At 47.9% G+C, this 15,849-nt stretch overlaps 1 protein-coding gene across 5 annotated transcripts in view; it reads left to right on the top strand.

Moving 5' to 3' along the window:
• ELAC2 (elaC ribonuclease Z 2) overlaps positions 1–15,849 on the top strand; it is a 28,086-nt gene that overhangs the window by 10,507 nt on the left and 1,730 nt on the right. For 3 of the 5 annotated variants that reach the window (XM_003829381.5, XM_034942359.3, XM_034942360.3), the window contains 14 exons: positions 3,999–4,057; positions 4,153–4,225; positions 4,880–4,992; positions 6,392–6,487; positions 7,397–7,535; positions 7,617–7,702; positions 9,701–9,819; positions 11,466–11,562; positions 13,286–13,424; positions 13,993–14,031; positions 14,159–14,268; positions 14,908–15,007; positions 15,086–15,206; positions 15,467–15,545. In XM_003829381.5, coding sequence (XP_003829429.2) covers positions 3,999–4,057; positions 4,153–4,225; positions 4,880–4,992; positions 6,392–6,487; positions 7,397–7,535; positions 7,617–7,702; positions 9,701–9,819; positions 11,466–11,562; positions 13,286–13,424; positions 13,993–14,031; positions 14,159–14,268; positions 14,908–15,007; positions 15,086–15,206; positions 15,467–15,545 — 1,370 coding nt within the window. The remainder of the gene's footprint in view (positions 1–3,998; positions 4,058–4,152; positions 4,226–4,879; positions 4,993–6,391; positions 6,488–7,396; positions 7,536–7,616; positions 7,703–9,700; positions 9,820–11,465; positions 11,563–13,285; positions 13,425–13,992; positions 14,032–14,158; positions 14,269–14,907; positions 15,008–15,085; positions 15,207–15,466; positions 15,546–15,849) is intronic. The other 2 variants (XM_008954748.5, XM_055101609.2) reach the window with 1 other exon arrangement.

A 15,849-nucleotide genomic window follows, 5' to 3' on the forward strand; every position in this document is an offset into this window, starting at 1 on the left:
AGACCGTGTCTGTCTCCATTGCTTAGGCTGGTGTGTGCAGTGGCACAATCTCGGCTCACTGTAACCTCCACCTCCCAGGTTCAAGTGATTCTCCTGCCTCAGCCTCCCAAGTAGCTAGGATTATAGGTGCGCGCCACCACACCCAGTTATTTTTTGTATTTTTAGTAGAGACGGGGTTTCACCATGTTGGCCAGGCTGGTTTCACTCCTGACCTCAGGTGATCCACCCACCTTGGCCTCCCAAAATGCTGGGATTACAGGTGTGAAGCACCGTGCCTGGTCCATATTCTTTTATATTTGCCAATGATTGGTCCTTTTAGAATTCAGAAATTATTGAAGGCAGCTGTGTTTGTTTTCCTTCAACTCCGTCAGGCCTTTATTCAAAGTCTTTTAACTCTGTTTTACTTTATTTCATTCCCCTGTAATAGCTAAGGTCTAACACCAGATTAATTGGAATATTAGCTAGCATTCACAAAGTCCTAGATCTGTAACTCTGAAATTGGTCAAATTCCATTAAAAATTTTTGTTACAATAAGCTGTTTGTAAGATCTGACTAGTGGCTTATTTTTAATAGAATTTTGCATTAAAATTTTATCAATACAATTTGCAACAAATTTGTCTAAATATATGAAAAGATTTCATTGCCTTTTTGTGGGCTTAGATTATTTTTTAATGTTGATTTTGAAATATATTTGGAATTTTTATCTAAATTCTAAAAGCTACAAGTGAAAATAATAATGAAAGTAAGTAGTTAATATTAGTGGCAAGATCATTGCCAGTATCATTTCTATCGATTTATTTGAATAATGTGATTTTCATAAAAGTTAAGTACTACTGTTAACAGGCTTATTACTTGTATGTTTCTGAGTTTTAGGTAGCAAAATCATTTTTTAAAGTTTTAAAAATATTTTATTTTTGATAATCTATATTTATATTGTCTGATTTTTAAACTGTTTTCTATGGTAATCTTTAAATCGTATTCCTGCTTTCCGGAATAGGTAACAGTGACATGATGAAAAGTGACAAGCTCACTTTTACACACTTGGGCAGTTGCCCTATTATCAGGCAGCCGTTCCTGGGGGCTGCCAGCTGCCTGCGCTGGCTTTTCCATCTCCTTCCTTGCTGTCTCCTGTGGCTCCTTCTGAGGGCTGCTGTCACTGGATTAGCCTATAACGCCTTTCCCCTCTTCTAATTAATTTGCTGCTCTCAGGTGAGGTTTTGGAAAGCAATAAAGCTGAGCTAGGTCAAGTTCCAGGAGTCTCTTGGCATGAGGACCTGAAAAACTCATCTGTTGGAAGACCTTGGCTTTGGGCAGCTGGTGCACTGTTGGGGCGTTATCGGCTGCGTTCTGCCTCTCATCAGTCTTCCAGATACTCTGCATTCCTCAGAGAGGAACATATCTCCATGGGTTGAGTTCAGCTCCCAGGGAGATGGGTTTCCCTGCCTTAAGTCGGCAAGTACCTTTTTTTTTCTTTTTTTGAGACAGAGTCTCGCTCTGTCACTAGGCTGGAGTGCAGTGGTGCAATCTTGGCTCACTGCAACCTCTGCCTCCCAGGGTCAAGCAGTTCTCCTGCCTCAGCCTCCCGAGTAGCTGGGACTACAGGAGCGCACCACCATGCCCAGCTAATTTTTGTATTTTTTTAGTAGAGACGGGGTTTCACCGTGTTGGCCAGGATGGTCTGGATCTCTTGACTTCCTGATCCGCCTGCCTTGGCCTCCCAAAGTGCTGGGATTACAGGCGTGAGCCATCATGACCAGCCTTTGTGTTTCTTTGTTTGTTTTGTTTTTCTGAGATGGAGTCTCGCTCTGTTGCCCAGGCTGGAGTGCAGTGTTGCCATCTCGACTCACTGCAACCTCTGCCTTCCAGGTTCAAGTGATTCCTTGCCTCAGCCTCCCGTGTAGCTGGGATCACAGGTGCCTGCCACCATGCCCGGCTAATTTTTGTATTGTTAGTAGACACAGGGTTTCGCCATGTTGGCCAGGCTAGTCTCGAACTCCTGACCTCAAGTGATCTACCTTCCTCAGCCTCCTAAAGTGCTGGGGTTACAGGAGTGAACCACCATGCCCAGCCTTCAATTACCTTTTATTTATTTTATTTATTTATTTATTTTTGAGACGGAGTCTTTCTGTGTTGCCCAGGCTGGAGTGCCGTGGCGCAATCTTAGCTCACTGCAACCTCCTCCTCCCAGGCTCAAGTGATTCTCATGCATCAGCTTCCCTAGTAGCTGGGACTTCAGGTGCCCGCCACCACACTCGGCTAATTTTTGTATTTTTAGTAGAGATGGGGTTTCACCATGTTGGCCAGGCTGGTCTTGAATTTCTGACCTCAAATGATCCTCCTGCTTCAGCCTCCCAAAGTGCTGGGATTACAGGCGTGAGCCACTGCCCCCAACAGCAAGTACCTTTTAAACATTAGAGACATTTAGTTGCCATCCTCAAACCCGTTTGGGTGTGTGGAGAGAATGTTGGGTCGTGACATGGTTGTTAGTTATCTAAAGATGTCAGCCATCAATCATCACTGTGTGATGTGCACACTGAAGCTGTAATCCTTCATCTAGGACGATATTTTTTAAGATGGAAAATTCTACAACCCTGAGAATAAGGATTTCAGATCCAAATTTGAGACTCAGCCCTACGAGTAACTTTTTAACTTCAGAGAGTTAAAAGAAGATGCACAGTTGATGAAGATTTAAAGGAGAAAATGAAAATCAAATGTCATTTAGCACTCAAAGGCCTACATGTCATTTCTGACATTTTTCTGTTTGTGTGAAATTTTTTTTTCCTATAAAATGATTGTGAAGTTTTCTGATAGAATTATTGTTTGCCTTTCTAATGTAATAGCATATTAGGGTTTTTTTTTTTCTTTTTCTTTTTCTTTTTTTGAGACAGAGTCTCACTCTGTCGCCCAGGCTGGAGTGCAGTGGCGCGATCTCGGGTCACTGCAAGCTCCGCCTCCTGGGTTCCTGCCTCAGCCTCCCGAGTAGCTGGGACTACAGGCGCACGTCACCACACCCGGCTAATTTTTTGTATTTTTAGTAGTGACAGGGATTCACCGTCTTAGCCAGGATGGTCTTGATCTCCTGACCTCGTGATCTACCTGCCTCGGCTTCCCAAAGTGCTGGGATTATAGGCATGAGCCGCTGTGCCTGGCTAGTAGGGATTTTTTATTATAATTTATCTCCAAGATAAAAGCAGTGACATTATATTGCCACATAATTGAAAAATGCAAGAGAAATAAAAATCATCCATGCTTTTGTTAGCCGATCACTGTCATTGAAATATTATGTTACATGGCAGTTTGCTTGCTGGTTGCTCTGTTAGGCAACGCTCTGGTGACATTCCTTTAGCTATTAATTGAGGAATGTAGAATGACAGAACAGTGTTTCTCCTCGATACTTGAAGGATATTTATTAACTTTCATATTGAATTACATTTTATTAAATTTATAATGAGTTAATGCTGGGAAATAAAATACTGATTTAAGTCATTTTGGCTTTTAGTACTAAAGCATTTGACAATAAATGACTTCTTCAGAATATGGTATACCTTCTGAAAGCAATAAACGCATTTTAATGAATTGTAAGGAAACAACATTATTTTATTTTTTATTTATTTTTTTGAGACAGACTTTCGCTTTTGTTGCCTAGGCTGGAGTGCAATGGCACGATCTCGGCTCACTGCAACGTCCGCCTCCCGGGTTCAAGCGATTCTCCTGCCTCAGCTTCCTGAGTTGCTGGGATTACAGGCACGTGCCACCACGCCTGGCCAATTTTGTATTTTTAGTAGAGACGGGGTTTCTCCATGTTGGTCAGGCTGGTCTCAAACTCCTGACCTCAGGTGATCTGCCCGCCTCAGCCTCCGAAAGTACTGGAGCCACCGTGCCTGGCCAACATTATTTTTTTTTTTTTAAATCTAGAAAAATACACTTCTAAGAAAATTGATTAAAACCAACCTTCTTCATTAGCCACTAAGATCACATCTATGTTGTCTTTGTTGCAGCTTCACTTAAAGAGAGGAAACTTCTTGGTGCTCAAAGCAAAGGAGATGGGCCTCCCAGTGTGAGTGTGGGGGGTAAGGCTTCTGGGGACTCACTGGGTACACCTGTCCACTTAAGGAAATCACATTTCACAGAGGCCTTGCCTCTTCATTTCAGTGGGACAGCTGCCATCGCTCCCATCATTGCTGCTGTCAAGGACGGGAAAAGCATCACTCATGAAGGAAGAGAGGTGAGATGCCTGGTTTTCTTGATGATTCAGCAGTTACAGGTAGGGTCTGAAATGCTGGGCAGAGTCTGTCTTCTTCAGGCCCTACAGACACCACTTTTGAAGGATGTGGAACAGTTTGGACATCACTCAGCTAAGTGATAAAATGGCCTCTTTTATCTGTGTTTGTCCCGCATGTCAACACGGCTGCATTCGAGCATTTTTGTAGATTGTCCATGTAGGATCTGGTCACCCTCCTCCTTAAAGGGTGCATGCTTTCCTTGGTACTTGAGCTCAGGACAGTGTCTAACAACAGACCCCATATGGATGGGCCTGGGGTTTATGGTCCAGAGGAATGCCACTGTATTCTATGTCAAGATATTTCCTCTGACTTCTAAGGACATTAGGACCAGTGGCCACAGACTGAAGAAAACCTTAATGCCAAGCCTCCTTTCCTGGCCAGTGTAGGCCTGAAGTGCCTCAACCTGACAGTTACCTGTTTAGGTATCCACAAAGAGACCAGAAGGGTGTTGATGGTGATGTGTAAAGTTGGTTTTGTGCTTTGTTTACCTCTCAGCTCACTGGATAGGATATGTCATGTTAGCAGTTGCCTTGAAGGCAGTTCAGTTTGGTGGCTGAGCTGTGACCCCCAGTGGGCGGGCTTATTTGGTTTTGCAGATTTTGGCTGAAGAGCTGTGTACTCCTCCAGATCCTGGTGCTGCTTTTGTGGTGGTAGAATGTCCGGATGAAAGCTTCATTCAACCCATCTGTGAGAATGCCACCTTTCAGAGGTAATGAGGGGTCTCTAGGGTGGGAGAAGTGAGAGCTGAAACCCAGCCCAGCATCGACATGGGCATCTTGTGGCAAGAGCTGTGTTTCTGGGAAGGCCACTGTCTGGGTTTACAGTTCAGAGGCCAGGACTCCTGCCTTAAGTCACTGTTGGTAGTTGGTGGGCTCCGGTGTACACAGCCTCAAAGTGAAATTAGAAAAGATTGAAAACTAGAAACAACTGAGGACTAGAAATTCAACTAGAACTCTTACAGCTCTTATACCAGAAGAAATTCGAGAACTTTTTTGAATTCTAACTAATGCCCCAGATTATCATTTGGATTATTTTGAACTGAATTAATTTTCTTCCATTACCTGCATTGAAACAAATGAGGTGGGTCAGAGTGTGTGAGACTGTCGTGGTCAAGAGTCCGTGTTATGGGATGGACTCACAGCTGGGGAATGTCTTTTGGGCTAACTGCCACTCTGTTGTTGTCCTCTATCAAAGTTAACCAGTTTTGCAGTTCAGCTTTCATCCCAGGTGGAATCATCTTTGACCCACCTGAGTTTGAATCTTTTCCCCCACTCTTAATGGTTTACCTGTATTTTTCCTGTTCCTAGTTTGTATCTATCTGTATTTTTTCACTTGTTTTTTTCTACTTACCACAACAAATCCTTTTGGGCTGCTGTACCCCTTCCGCATCAGAGCGTTAGGAGTTGTTTCATGGTCTGCTTTATTCTCTGTGGGTGAATTTGGATGCGCTGGTAGCCCCGGCTTTGTATTTTAATCAAGTTTTGGGCAGCAAAGCCTCTTCAATGAATCAGGTGTCATTTGAGAGCCATGTGTGGATGTGTGATGATGCTGGGATAGATAAAAATAGCTACTGTGTATATTTCTTTTTAAAGGGAACTGGAGGGAAACACATCAGCATGTTAGTAAGTGGTCTGTTGTCCAGGTGGTGAAATTTCAGACGATTTTCATTTTTCGTGCCTGTGTCTCAGGTCCTCTGGAAGGCAGACACCAGGGTGGCATTGGAGGTGCAGGAGGTTTATTCGAGGAAATGCCTGTGAGAGAGGAAGGAGAGAGGGAGCAGGAGGAGGCAGGGAGAGCCTGGGTCTGGCTTTGCAGGTTGGACCCGTATGAGTGGAAGGAAGTGCAGTGCTGAGAAAGGATCAGCCAGGCCGACTGGAAGGCCCAGAGCAGAGCTTGCCAGATAGAGGAATCCCATGTCCATTGGAAATGGCCCAGCACTGGGGTCTGCCATGAGCAGCCTGCTGTGAGAGCATGGCCTGGGCGTGGAGGCTGTCAGCTCACTGCAGTGCTCGCAGAGGGCCGCACGATACCCCTCCCTGGCTGCGTGTTCCATGTCTTTGTGTGTCCTGAGTCTGCATCACTTTGTAAAGCCCCACTCTTCTGCCCAGGTACCAAGGAAAGGCAGATGCCCCTGTGGCCTTGGTGGTTCACATGGCCCCAGAATCTGTGCTTGTGGACAGCAGGTACCAGCAGTGGATGGAGAGGTATGGAGCCCAGCCCAACGGCACTTGGGGTAACTCTTCTGGGCAGTGGTGGATTCCCCTTTCCTCCCCTCTTGCTCTTTCCAGCGCTACCTACCCTTCTGCACCTGCCTAAACTTTCTGTGGGATTCCTGCCTTCCCAGAATTCTAGGCGTCCCAGATCTGTGCTACACTTGTGAAGAAAATGCACCGCTAGGTGGCGCAGTGTCCACACGATTCCATTTATTTTACACCCTCCACACTCTTCAGGGTGTCTGAACAAATACTGCCGTTTGGTTGAGGATTCCATAAGTGAATTCCAAAGAAGAGATTGCAGCTATAAAATGATAGCTTCCATTTACTGAATGCCCACTTTGTGGGAGGCAGTGTGTGAAATACCCTTCATTTCACTTCATTTCCTCTAGGGTCGTCTCCAGCAGCCCTGGGAGGTAGATGTTTAGTCACTGGAAGGAGAGGGAGCTTTACTTTCTCCTCGGGGCATCGCTGGCCAGGGCCAGGTGGAGGAGTATGAGTTGAGCTCAGGTGCGGGGTGACCTTGGGCTGCTTTTTGGCCCCTGCCCGTATCTCCCCACATGGCCCCTTTACCCGCCCCTTACTCCATGGCCTGCTCTCCTGCTGTCTCTTTCATTCCTCAGGGTTTGGGTCCCCTATTTGTATGCCCTGGACATCTTCTTTTTCTTGTTTTTCCTCTCAGTCTTCCCAGCACACCTGAAAGGCAGCTGAGCTAGGGAATACTGGGCTTTGAGACAGCAGGAGTGGGACCATGTTTGGCCATGTAGTAACACTGCTTGGGGCAAGTCACTGAACTGTTTGAACACCTCATCCTCATTACCACTCCTGAGCTCAGCACCACTCCTCAGGGGGAGCTGCCTCCTAACAGACGCTGCAAATGCCGGGTCTGTTTCTTCACAGGTTTGGGCCTGACACCCAGCACTTGGTCCTGAATGAGAACTGTGCCTCAGTTCACAACCTTCGCAGCCACAAGATTCAAACCCAGCTCAACCTCATCCACCCGGACATCTTCCCCCTGCTCACCAGTTTCCCCTGTAAGGTAGTGTCTCAGACCGGCCCCTTGTCGGCCCAGCTCTCGTCCCCTCTCTTTCTCTCCATGAATGTGTTTTGTCTCTTTCAGAAGGAGGGCCCCACCCTCAGTGTGCCCATGGTTCAGGGTGAATGCCTCCTCAAGTACCAGCTCCGTCCCAGGAGGGAGTGGCAGAGGTCTGTGCCATCTTGAACTAATGGAATCGTCTCAGTCGAGTTGGGAAACATTTCTGTAAATAGCCACATAGTAAATGTTCCAGGAGGCTCTCCAGACCATATGGTCTCTGTTGTAACTGTTCAACTCCGCTTTGAGCACAAAAGAACCACGGACAATAAGCTAATGAATGGGCTTGGCTGTGTGCCAGCGGAATTTATTTAGAAAAGCAGCTTACTCCAGGCTGGGTTGAGGTGGGCGGATTGGGGCCAGTAGTTCTCCTTTTCCAAAATTGCCTTGCATGGGAATAGCAGTGATAGAGCTCGTATGTTTCACAGTATAGAAAATAGGAAATGTATGATGAACAAAGTCACCCATAATCCTGTTGCCCAGAGATAATGATTGATAACATTTTGTGTTTCTTGATTTGTGTATGTGGGTTTATATTGTCAGTCTTTTCCTGTATCACTAAATAGTCTTAAGTAACAAGATTTTTATTGGTATTCCAAATAGGGATGTTTACTCATTTGGGATGTTTCCAATTTTTTGTTGTTTTAATGAATGAAACAATAAATGTCTTATATATAAATATTTGATGGGAACTCTGTTCCCTTCAAGTCATTCCTAAATGTGGGATTACTGGACCAGAGTGTGACACTTGTTAAGGTACTTGATAAATGTAAAATGCCATCTTGAAAGCCTCTTCCAGTACAATCCAACCAGGAAAGTGAACAGCCTTACTGCCCCACATCTTTATTTTAATTAATTAATTAATTTATTTATTTTATTTATTTATTTTTTTGAGACAGAGTTTCGCTCTTGTTGCCCAGGCTGGAGTGCAGTGGCGTGATCTCAGCTCACTGCAACCTCCGCCTCCCGGGTTCAAGCATTTCTCCTGCCCCAGCCTCCCGAATAGCTGGAATTACAGGCGCCTGCTACCACGCCCGGCTAATTTTTTGTAATTTTAGCAGAGATGGGTTTCACCATGTTGGCCAGGCTGGTCTCGAACTCCTGACCTCAGGTGATCCACCCACCTCAGCCTCCCAAAGTGTTGGGATTACAGGCGTGAGCCGTGCCCGGCCTGTTTTAATTTTTAAGGATCTGAACCTTGATTTTAAGTTTCCTGCCCACTCCACAGTGTTTGTATTAGAATAGAGCATGTGCTGGATTATGACTGGATGCTGTGTGCTGTTGAGGTTGGGTAGTTGGGGCCCTTTAAGAGACTATACTAGCAAGACTCGGGCCCACAGGCAACATCACGGGGTTGAAGAACCTGGTGTCCCTTTGTTGGCATCTGCACAGGCTCTTAACACACAGCAGCGATACACAGCCCTAGCCGACATTCAGATTTACCTTGTGCTTGTGAAGAATATTGCACAGGGCCTGCCCCAGACCTAGTGAATTAGAATCTTGAGAGTTAGGCTTGGGACTCACAAGCTCCCAGATGATTTTAATGCTCAGTGAGGTTGAAGAGCCGCCTGTCCAAGGAGTTGTCACTCCGTGTGATCTGGGGCTTGCAAGGAAAGTGAGATCTCAGGCCTCCCTGCAGAGCTGCCGAATTGGCTTCTGCGTTTTGCCAGGTTTCCTGGGTGTGAACATGAGTTTCAGAGTCACTCCTCTAGGGGCCCTGCTTCTCAGCTCGGACCATTGACCCCTCAGAGGACATTTGGCAACATCTGGAAACGTTCTTGGTTGTCACAGCCTAGGAGGTGGGTAGTGGTGCTGCTAGTGGGTAGAGGTCAGGGGTACTGCACCAGGACAGCAGCACTGGCCACAGAAAAGAACTATCTTGCCCTGAGCATCAGTAGTTCCCCGTTGACTGGCCCTGAGGCAGAGCGATGCAGCATCCAAAAGGCGGTGGAGCAGAACTGCCCCAGATCCTAGTCACTTAACCTTCAGTGTTGATCTGAAGGAACTTCCTGCAGATTGTCCCCCTGAATTTATTCTGGACATCCCCAGTGGGGTCTGCTGAGGCCATATACCCTGTCCGTCACCTGAGATGCTTCTCTCTCTCCCTGCAGGGATGCCATTATTACTTGCAATCCTGAGGAATTCATAATTGAGGCGCTGCAGCTTCCCAACTTCCAGCAGAGTGTGCAGGAGTACAGGAGGAGTGCGCAGGACGGCCCAGCCCCAGCAGGTAAGTGGGAGCCCACAGAGCAGCCTTTCTTTCCTGGGCTCTGCCCCTGCTGCTGTTTTCATAGCATTAAGTGGAGTGCTGGTGGGGCGCATTCTAACCTGGCTTTTCAGTCTAATCCAGGGCTTCTCTACTTCAGCTTTACATTAGAATTATAGTCATTGGAGGAGGGGGCTTTGGGGAGTTTAAGAATCCCAATTCCTGGCTGGGCGCGGTGGCTCACACCTGTAATCCCAGCACTTTGGGAGTCCGAGGCAGGTGGATCACGAGGTCGGGAGATCGAGACCATCCTGGCTAACATGATGAAACCCTGTCTCTACTAAAAATACAAAAATTAGCTGGGCGTGGCGGCGGGCGCCTGTAGTCCCAGCTACTCGGGAGACTGAGGCAGGAGAATGGCGAGAACCCGGGAGGCGGAGCTTGCAGCGAGCCGAGGTCGTGCCACTGCACTCCAGCCTGGGCGACAGAGCGAGACTCCGTCTCAAAAAAAAAAAATCCCAATTCCTGTGCCCCATCCCACCCAATCAGAGCATTTGGCGATGGCACCCAGGCATTCTTGGCAAGGCACGCACTGAGTGAAACGTTTTAGTGAACACCTGTGGAAAGAGCTTTGAGCAGGGACTTGGCTGGCAGAGATCTAGTCCTGGCTTTGCGGATGCAAATCCGTGGAGGATCTTGGCCACGTCACTCAACTGAGGCTGAGGGCCGGGCACAGGCTTTGGAACCATTGGGTCTCCCTGGATTTGAATCCTGACCCTGCCTCTTACCATCTTCACCGGAGACCTGGGCCTCTGAGCCTGTTTCCCCCTTGGGAAGGAGAGCATTTCCTACCTGGTAGGGCTGGGAGGATGCGACCAAAGTGCATGGTCTTGCAGTGAGAGCTGGATGGAAGGCACACAGTGTTCTCTTGAAATAAATGACAGTTCCCAGCATAAAGAAATGTCATTTTTTAAATGTAAAAGAATTACAGCAATTCTTTTGAAGAAAGGACTGGAGAATTTATTTGTTCTTAGCCTTTTGGTGACAAATAGCCTGTGGGTCCCACACTGGTGCAAAGTCCTTTGTTTCAGGGCGGTTGCCAGGGACCTGCCAGTCCCCCTCCTGGGAAGCTGGATAGAACTATGTTGCTTACCCATCTGTCTTAGTCTGTGTTTTGTTATTATACAAGAATATGTGAGACTGGGTAATTTATCAAGAAAAGAGGTGTATTTAGTTCACAGTTCTGCGGGCTGAGAATTGAAGGTCATGGCCCTAGCTTCCAGTGAAGGCTTCCATGCTGCATCATAACGTGGCAGAGGAGCGCAAGTAGGAAGTGGTCGCTTGTGAAGACGGGATAACCTGAGCTGCACTCTGGCTTTATAACAACCCCCCTCTCCTGGGAACAAATCCATTCCCTTGAGAAGTAATGCAGTCTCCTGAGAGCCAGTACTTACTACTGCAGCTCCAAGCCACTCAGGAGGGTCCGTCCCTGTAGCCCAAACGCCTTCCACTAGGCCCCGCCTCCCAAAACCGCCATACTAGGGAGCACGTTTCCACATGAGGTCTGGGGACAAACCAGTGATACTCAAACCATTGCACCTTCTCATGGCTGCATGCTGGCTCAGTTTTGACCCAAAGGAATGGATTGTTTCACATGGATTTTTTCACAGAGAAAAGAAGTCAGTACCCAGAAATCATCTTCCTTGGAACAGGGTCTGCCATCCCGATGAAGATTCGAAATGTCAGTGCCACACTTGTCAACATAAGGTATGCTGCTTTCCCAGAAAGCATCCTTCCATCAAGGGCACGTTTACTTTTTAAACAAAAGTCCTGCTGTACTCACCAGTCGATTTGAAATGCGGTATCAAGCCCTGTCACTTGTCATGTCGACTGGAGTGTCCAGGAGAGGAGCGTGGCCTTACTGCATTTTATAGCCTCAGTAGCAAACTTTTACCCTGGGAATCACCAAATTCATCCCATGATGTCTTTTAATAAACAACTGATTTTACTGTGGGCAGTACACCTAGCTAAGAAATTAGTTCGTTTAATTTTTACATTAATCCTATGAAGTGGTGAATAACTACCCATTTTGTTGATGAGTGACCTGATATTCAGAGAGGCGACTTGCTGTGGTTCCTACAGCTGGTAAGTGGGGCATCTGAAGTTTGAGCGGGGACTTGGGGTCTTGATTGCTACATGGTATTGTCCCCCAGCCATTTGTTGGTAGTATGTTAAAAAGCTTTAGGGTTTTGCACATTTGTGTTCAGACCCTTTATTGGATTCCCCTTGACATGTTTTTTAGTTGATTCTCTTGGGTTTGCCTGGGGTCATCAGCAGAGAGATTAGTCAAATGCGTTGTGACATGTACATGTTATCTCTACAGATAGTATGTGAAGAAAATAAGATTGTGAATTACCAGGTTTGTTTTAAATTTTGCTTTGTCATCTTAGATGCTAGTGGTGGATGATAAACAACCAAATAGTGCATTAAATATATACAGCAGTGACGAGATGTGCCCTGACATCAGAAATATACAATCTGGGGTGTGTTTCTCTGTGGATGAGGACATGCAATAAAGCAGCTTGGAGTGAGCCGGCCTCTCCCGGGGGCTGAGATCCTGGGGGAAGAAGGGCTTTTTGAGTTGCTGACATGACACCCTGCGAGTGGCTTTTGAACCAGCTGAAGCTAATGGGAAGGTGCTATTGCCACCTTGCCTCCCCCTCCCGACTCCTTTTTCCCCCAGAAGGTAATGTCTTAGCACCGGGGCTTCTCTCTGCAAAATGGGTGCAGCCCTCTCAGTGTTCGTGGCTCCTCCCAGAGAAGGAAGGAGGCCAGAGCGGGTCAGCACTCTCTCTGCCTTGGAGCAGAGCTTCTGAAATGGACTGCACAGCAGAATAGCCCAAGAAGTTTGTCAGAATCCAGACTTCCAGAGCCCTGCCTAAAACCGAGTCAGAAACCCCGAGTGACACCTGGGAGTCTGCGTTAACTAGCTCCCTGAATGAAGCACCTGCAGCCTGCCCTGCACCAGGTGTCTTTGAGGACATGAGCTGAGGAAACCCCGACCACTTGCAAAGGGGGAAATGTCCGATGGCAGCTGGACCTAGAAAGAGTCTCGTATGGCCCAGTGCCTGTCCTGGTATTCTCAACAGAGGCTGTGGCCACAGTCAATCTGCATAGTCAGATTCATTGTTAGGACTAAATGCTTTAAGCCTCCTATAAACTTTTTTTTTTTTGATGCCCAGCCTTTGTGTAAGTCTGCTTGAAAGGGTTTCAGGGTTCCATGGATACTTCTTTGCTATAAAGAGGATGACACATGTAAAATCACCTTTATGGTTAAATTAATTGGCTTTTATATTAGCTCCTCAAAGCAAAGCACGAGAGACAGAAATTTCTGCAGTTGCTTCTTGGTCCTGTCCAAAGCAGACATCAGCCTCTGAACCATCAGCAGCCTTCCTAGTGGCAGTGACTCTCTTCCTCTTCTCTTCTGCAGCCCCGACACGTCTCTGCTACTGGACTGTGGTGAGGGCACGTTTGGGCAGCTGTGCCGTCATTACGGAGACCAGGTGGACAGGGTCCTGGGCACCCTGGCTGCTGTGTTTGTGTCCCACCTGCACGCAGATCACCACACGGTGAGTGTTGGGCTGGACCACAAAGCTGGAGCCTGGAGGAGGTACTGCCACGTTGAGTTGGCCCTTTGGCTGCGTCTTTTCCTCCGCTTCCAAACTTGCCCAGAGCTTTTGTTACTCATCTCTGGCTAGGAAATGGTCTTTTGCAAAACTCAACATAGTCCTTCTGCGCCACAAGAATGTCTTCTCTTTCTGTTTAGTTCCTTTCCTGCAGCAGGACAGGTTTGAGTTTACCCAGCCTTCCTTGAATCTTGAATCTCACACAGCCTGCTCAGCGGAAGCTTTGACCAGATGCAGGAGGTGTGGCTATGAGACCCTCACCTTGGTCTCCTGGGGTGCCGGGCCCTGGGCCATTGCCCTCTTCCCAACACGGGTCATGTTGCTTTCTGCCTGTGACATTTCAGGGTCATGGCGCGGGGGGCTCAGCCTGTGCCACCCCCACTGCGGCTGTGTTAGAGGCTGGTGGGTGACATCGGGCTGGCAACTCCTGCAAGAGAGAGGACTCCAGACCCTAACCCGAAGGAGATCGCCCTGGGGCCTGGCTAATGCATGTCTCCTGTTTCCTTGCCAGGGCTTGCTAAATATCTTGCTGCAGAGAGAACGAGCCTTGGTAAGTGTGGCACTTGATTGACCTTTTGAGTTTCAGTGGTTTACACATCATCCGCCATGCCTCTTGGCACTCCAGTTTTTATTGAGATGTTCTGTCGTTGAGTCGGCACTTGGATTTTTTGTTTCAGGCATCTTTGGGAAAGCCCTTTCACCCTTTGCTGGTGGTTGCCCCCAACCAGCTCAAAGCCTGGCTCCAGCAGTACCACAACCAGTGCCAGGAGGTCCTGCACCACATCAGGTGAGCATCCAGGGCAGCCTGGCCCCCTGGGCTGTTGCTTGCTGCCGTCTCCTTCAGAAGCTCAAGGTGGACACTTGGGTAGTTACCAATATCCCCCAGCAGCCTTGCCCTTGACATGGTCCCAGATGGCAGAAGCAGGGGAGAAGTGCATTGGCTGAAGGACAGAAACCATTAGATAGTTCCCATGTAATGTTATTTTCTTAGAAGCATTTCTTCCCAGTCCTCATTTGAGTTCTGAGCTGCTTTCTAAACTTCGAGCAGCTTTTCTTGATGAGACAGTTCCAGAGCCAAGCACCCAAATAGTGGCTAGCACAGAGAATGTCCATAGCAGGTGTGTGGCTAGCTGGCAGGTGGCACCATCCTCACCCCAAGGGGAAGGAGTCCCCTCTGCTGGAGCCATCCGTGGCCTGTGCTGCCTGAGCCGGAGGCAGCATTCACCTGCTGGGTTTCTCCCAGTGGCCTAGAGGCTTTGGTTTGGCTCTTTATATTTGACTGCTGTTTCCTCATCATAGTGACTATGATTTAACTCATGTTTTCTCCTAAGAATGATTTTGGGGTTCTCCAGCCAAAGACTTAAACTTTGGTTCCAGATGTCCAAGAAACGTTTATTATCATTTTAAATGTTTTGTCTTTTTACAGTATGATTCCTGCCAAATGCCTTCAGGAAGGGGCTGAGATCTCCAGTCCTGCAGTGGAAAGATTGATCAGTTCACTGTTGCGAACATGTGATTTGGAAGAGGTAAGGGGCACAGCTGCAGGCATCATGGGGGTGAGGTGGGGAGCAGAGCTGCAGAGCCCTCCAGCCCCACCCTTTCAGTTTCAGACCTGTCTGGTGCGGCACTGCAAGCATGCGTTTGGCTGTGCGCTGGTGCACACCTCTGGCTGGAAAGTGGTCTATTCCGGGGACACCATGCCCTGCGAGGCTCTGGTCCGGATGGGTGAGTAGAGGAAGAAGCAAGCCACCCTGAGGTTGCTCTGGGGTTTGTGTAGCTGGAGGTGAATGCAGGTGAGCTTGCAGGGAAACGTCAGCAGAGGCAGGAGACTCAGGTCCCCACCCTCAGAGTCTCTGGTTGTCATCCTAGTAGGCAGACCCAGGGCCAGGGGAGCTGAGTGTTGAGACCAGGAAACAGCACGTGACTGAGGCCTGTGTGCTGCTCTCACAGAGAACTCTGCCCTGATCCTTGTGCTGCTTCTCCAGGGAAAGATGCCACCCTCCTGATACATGAAGCCACCCTGGAAGATGGTTTGGAAGAGGAAGCAGTGGAAAAGACACACAGGTAGTAAAGGCCGGTCAGTCCTTGTCGCCCACATCCTCTCCCTCCCCCACTACGTGACACTGAGCAGCCGTCGTTTGTCTCCACTGATGTGGGGCTGCCCTGCTTCCTATCAAGGGCTATGGGGGCTTCCTTGACCTGTGGCAGTGCTCACAGGCTCTTGGCCTTTATTTTTGCAGAATTTTCTAAGCAAGATTCTAGAGTGAGGCACAGTTTTTTGAAAGCATTTAGAAATCGGCTGAATAAACTATAAGCCACGTCAGGGAATTGCCAGGGGAAGGCGGGGGCTGGGGGACTGAATTTTTGG

This window comes from Pan paniscus, chromosome 19 (assembly GCF_029289425.2).
Source record: "Pan paniscus chromosome 19, NHGRI_mPanPan1-v2.0_pri, whole genome shotgun sequence".
Lineage (NCBI taxonomy): Eukaryota > Metazoa > Chordata > Mammalia > Primates > Hominidae > Pan > Pan paniscus.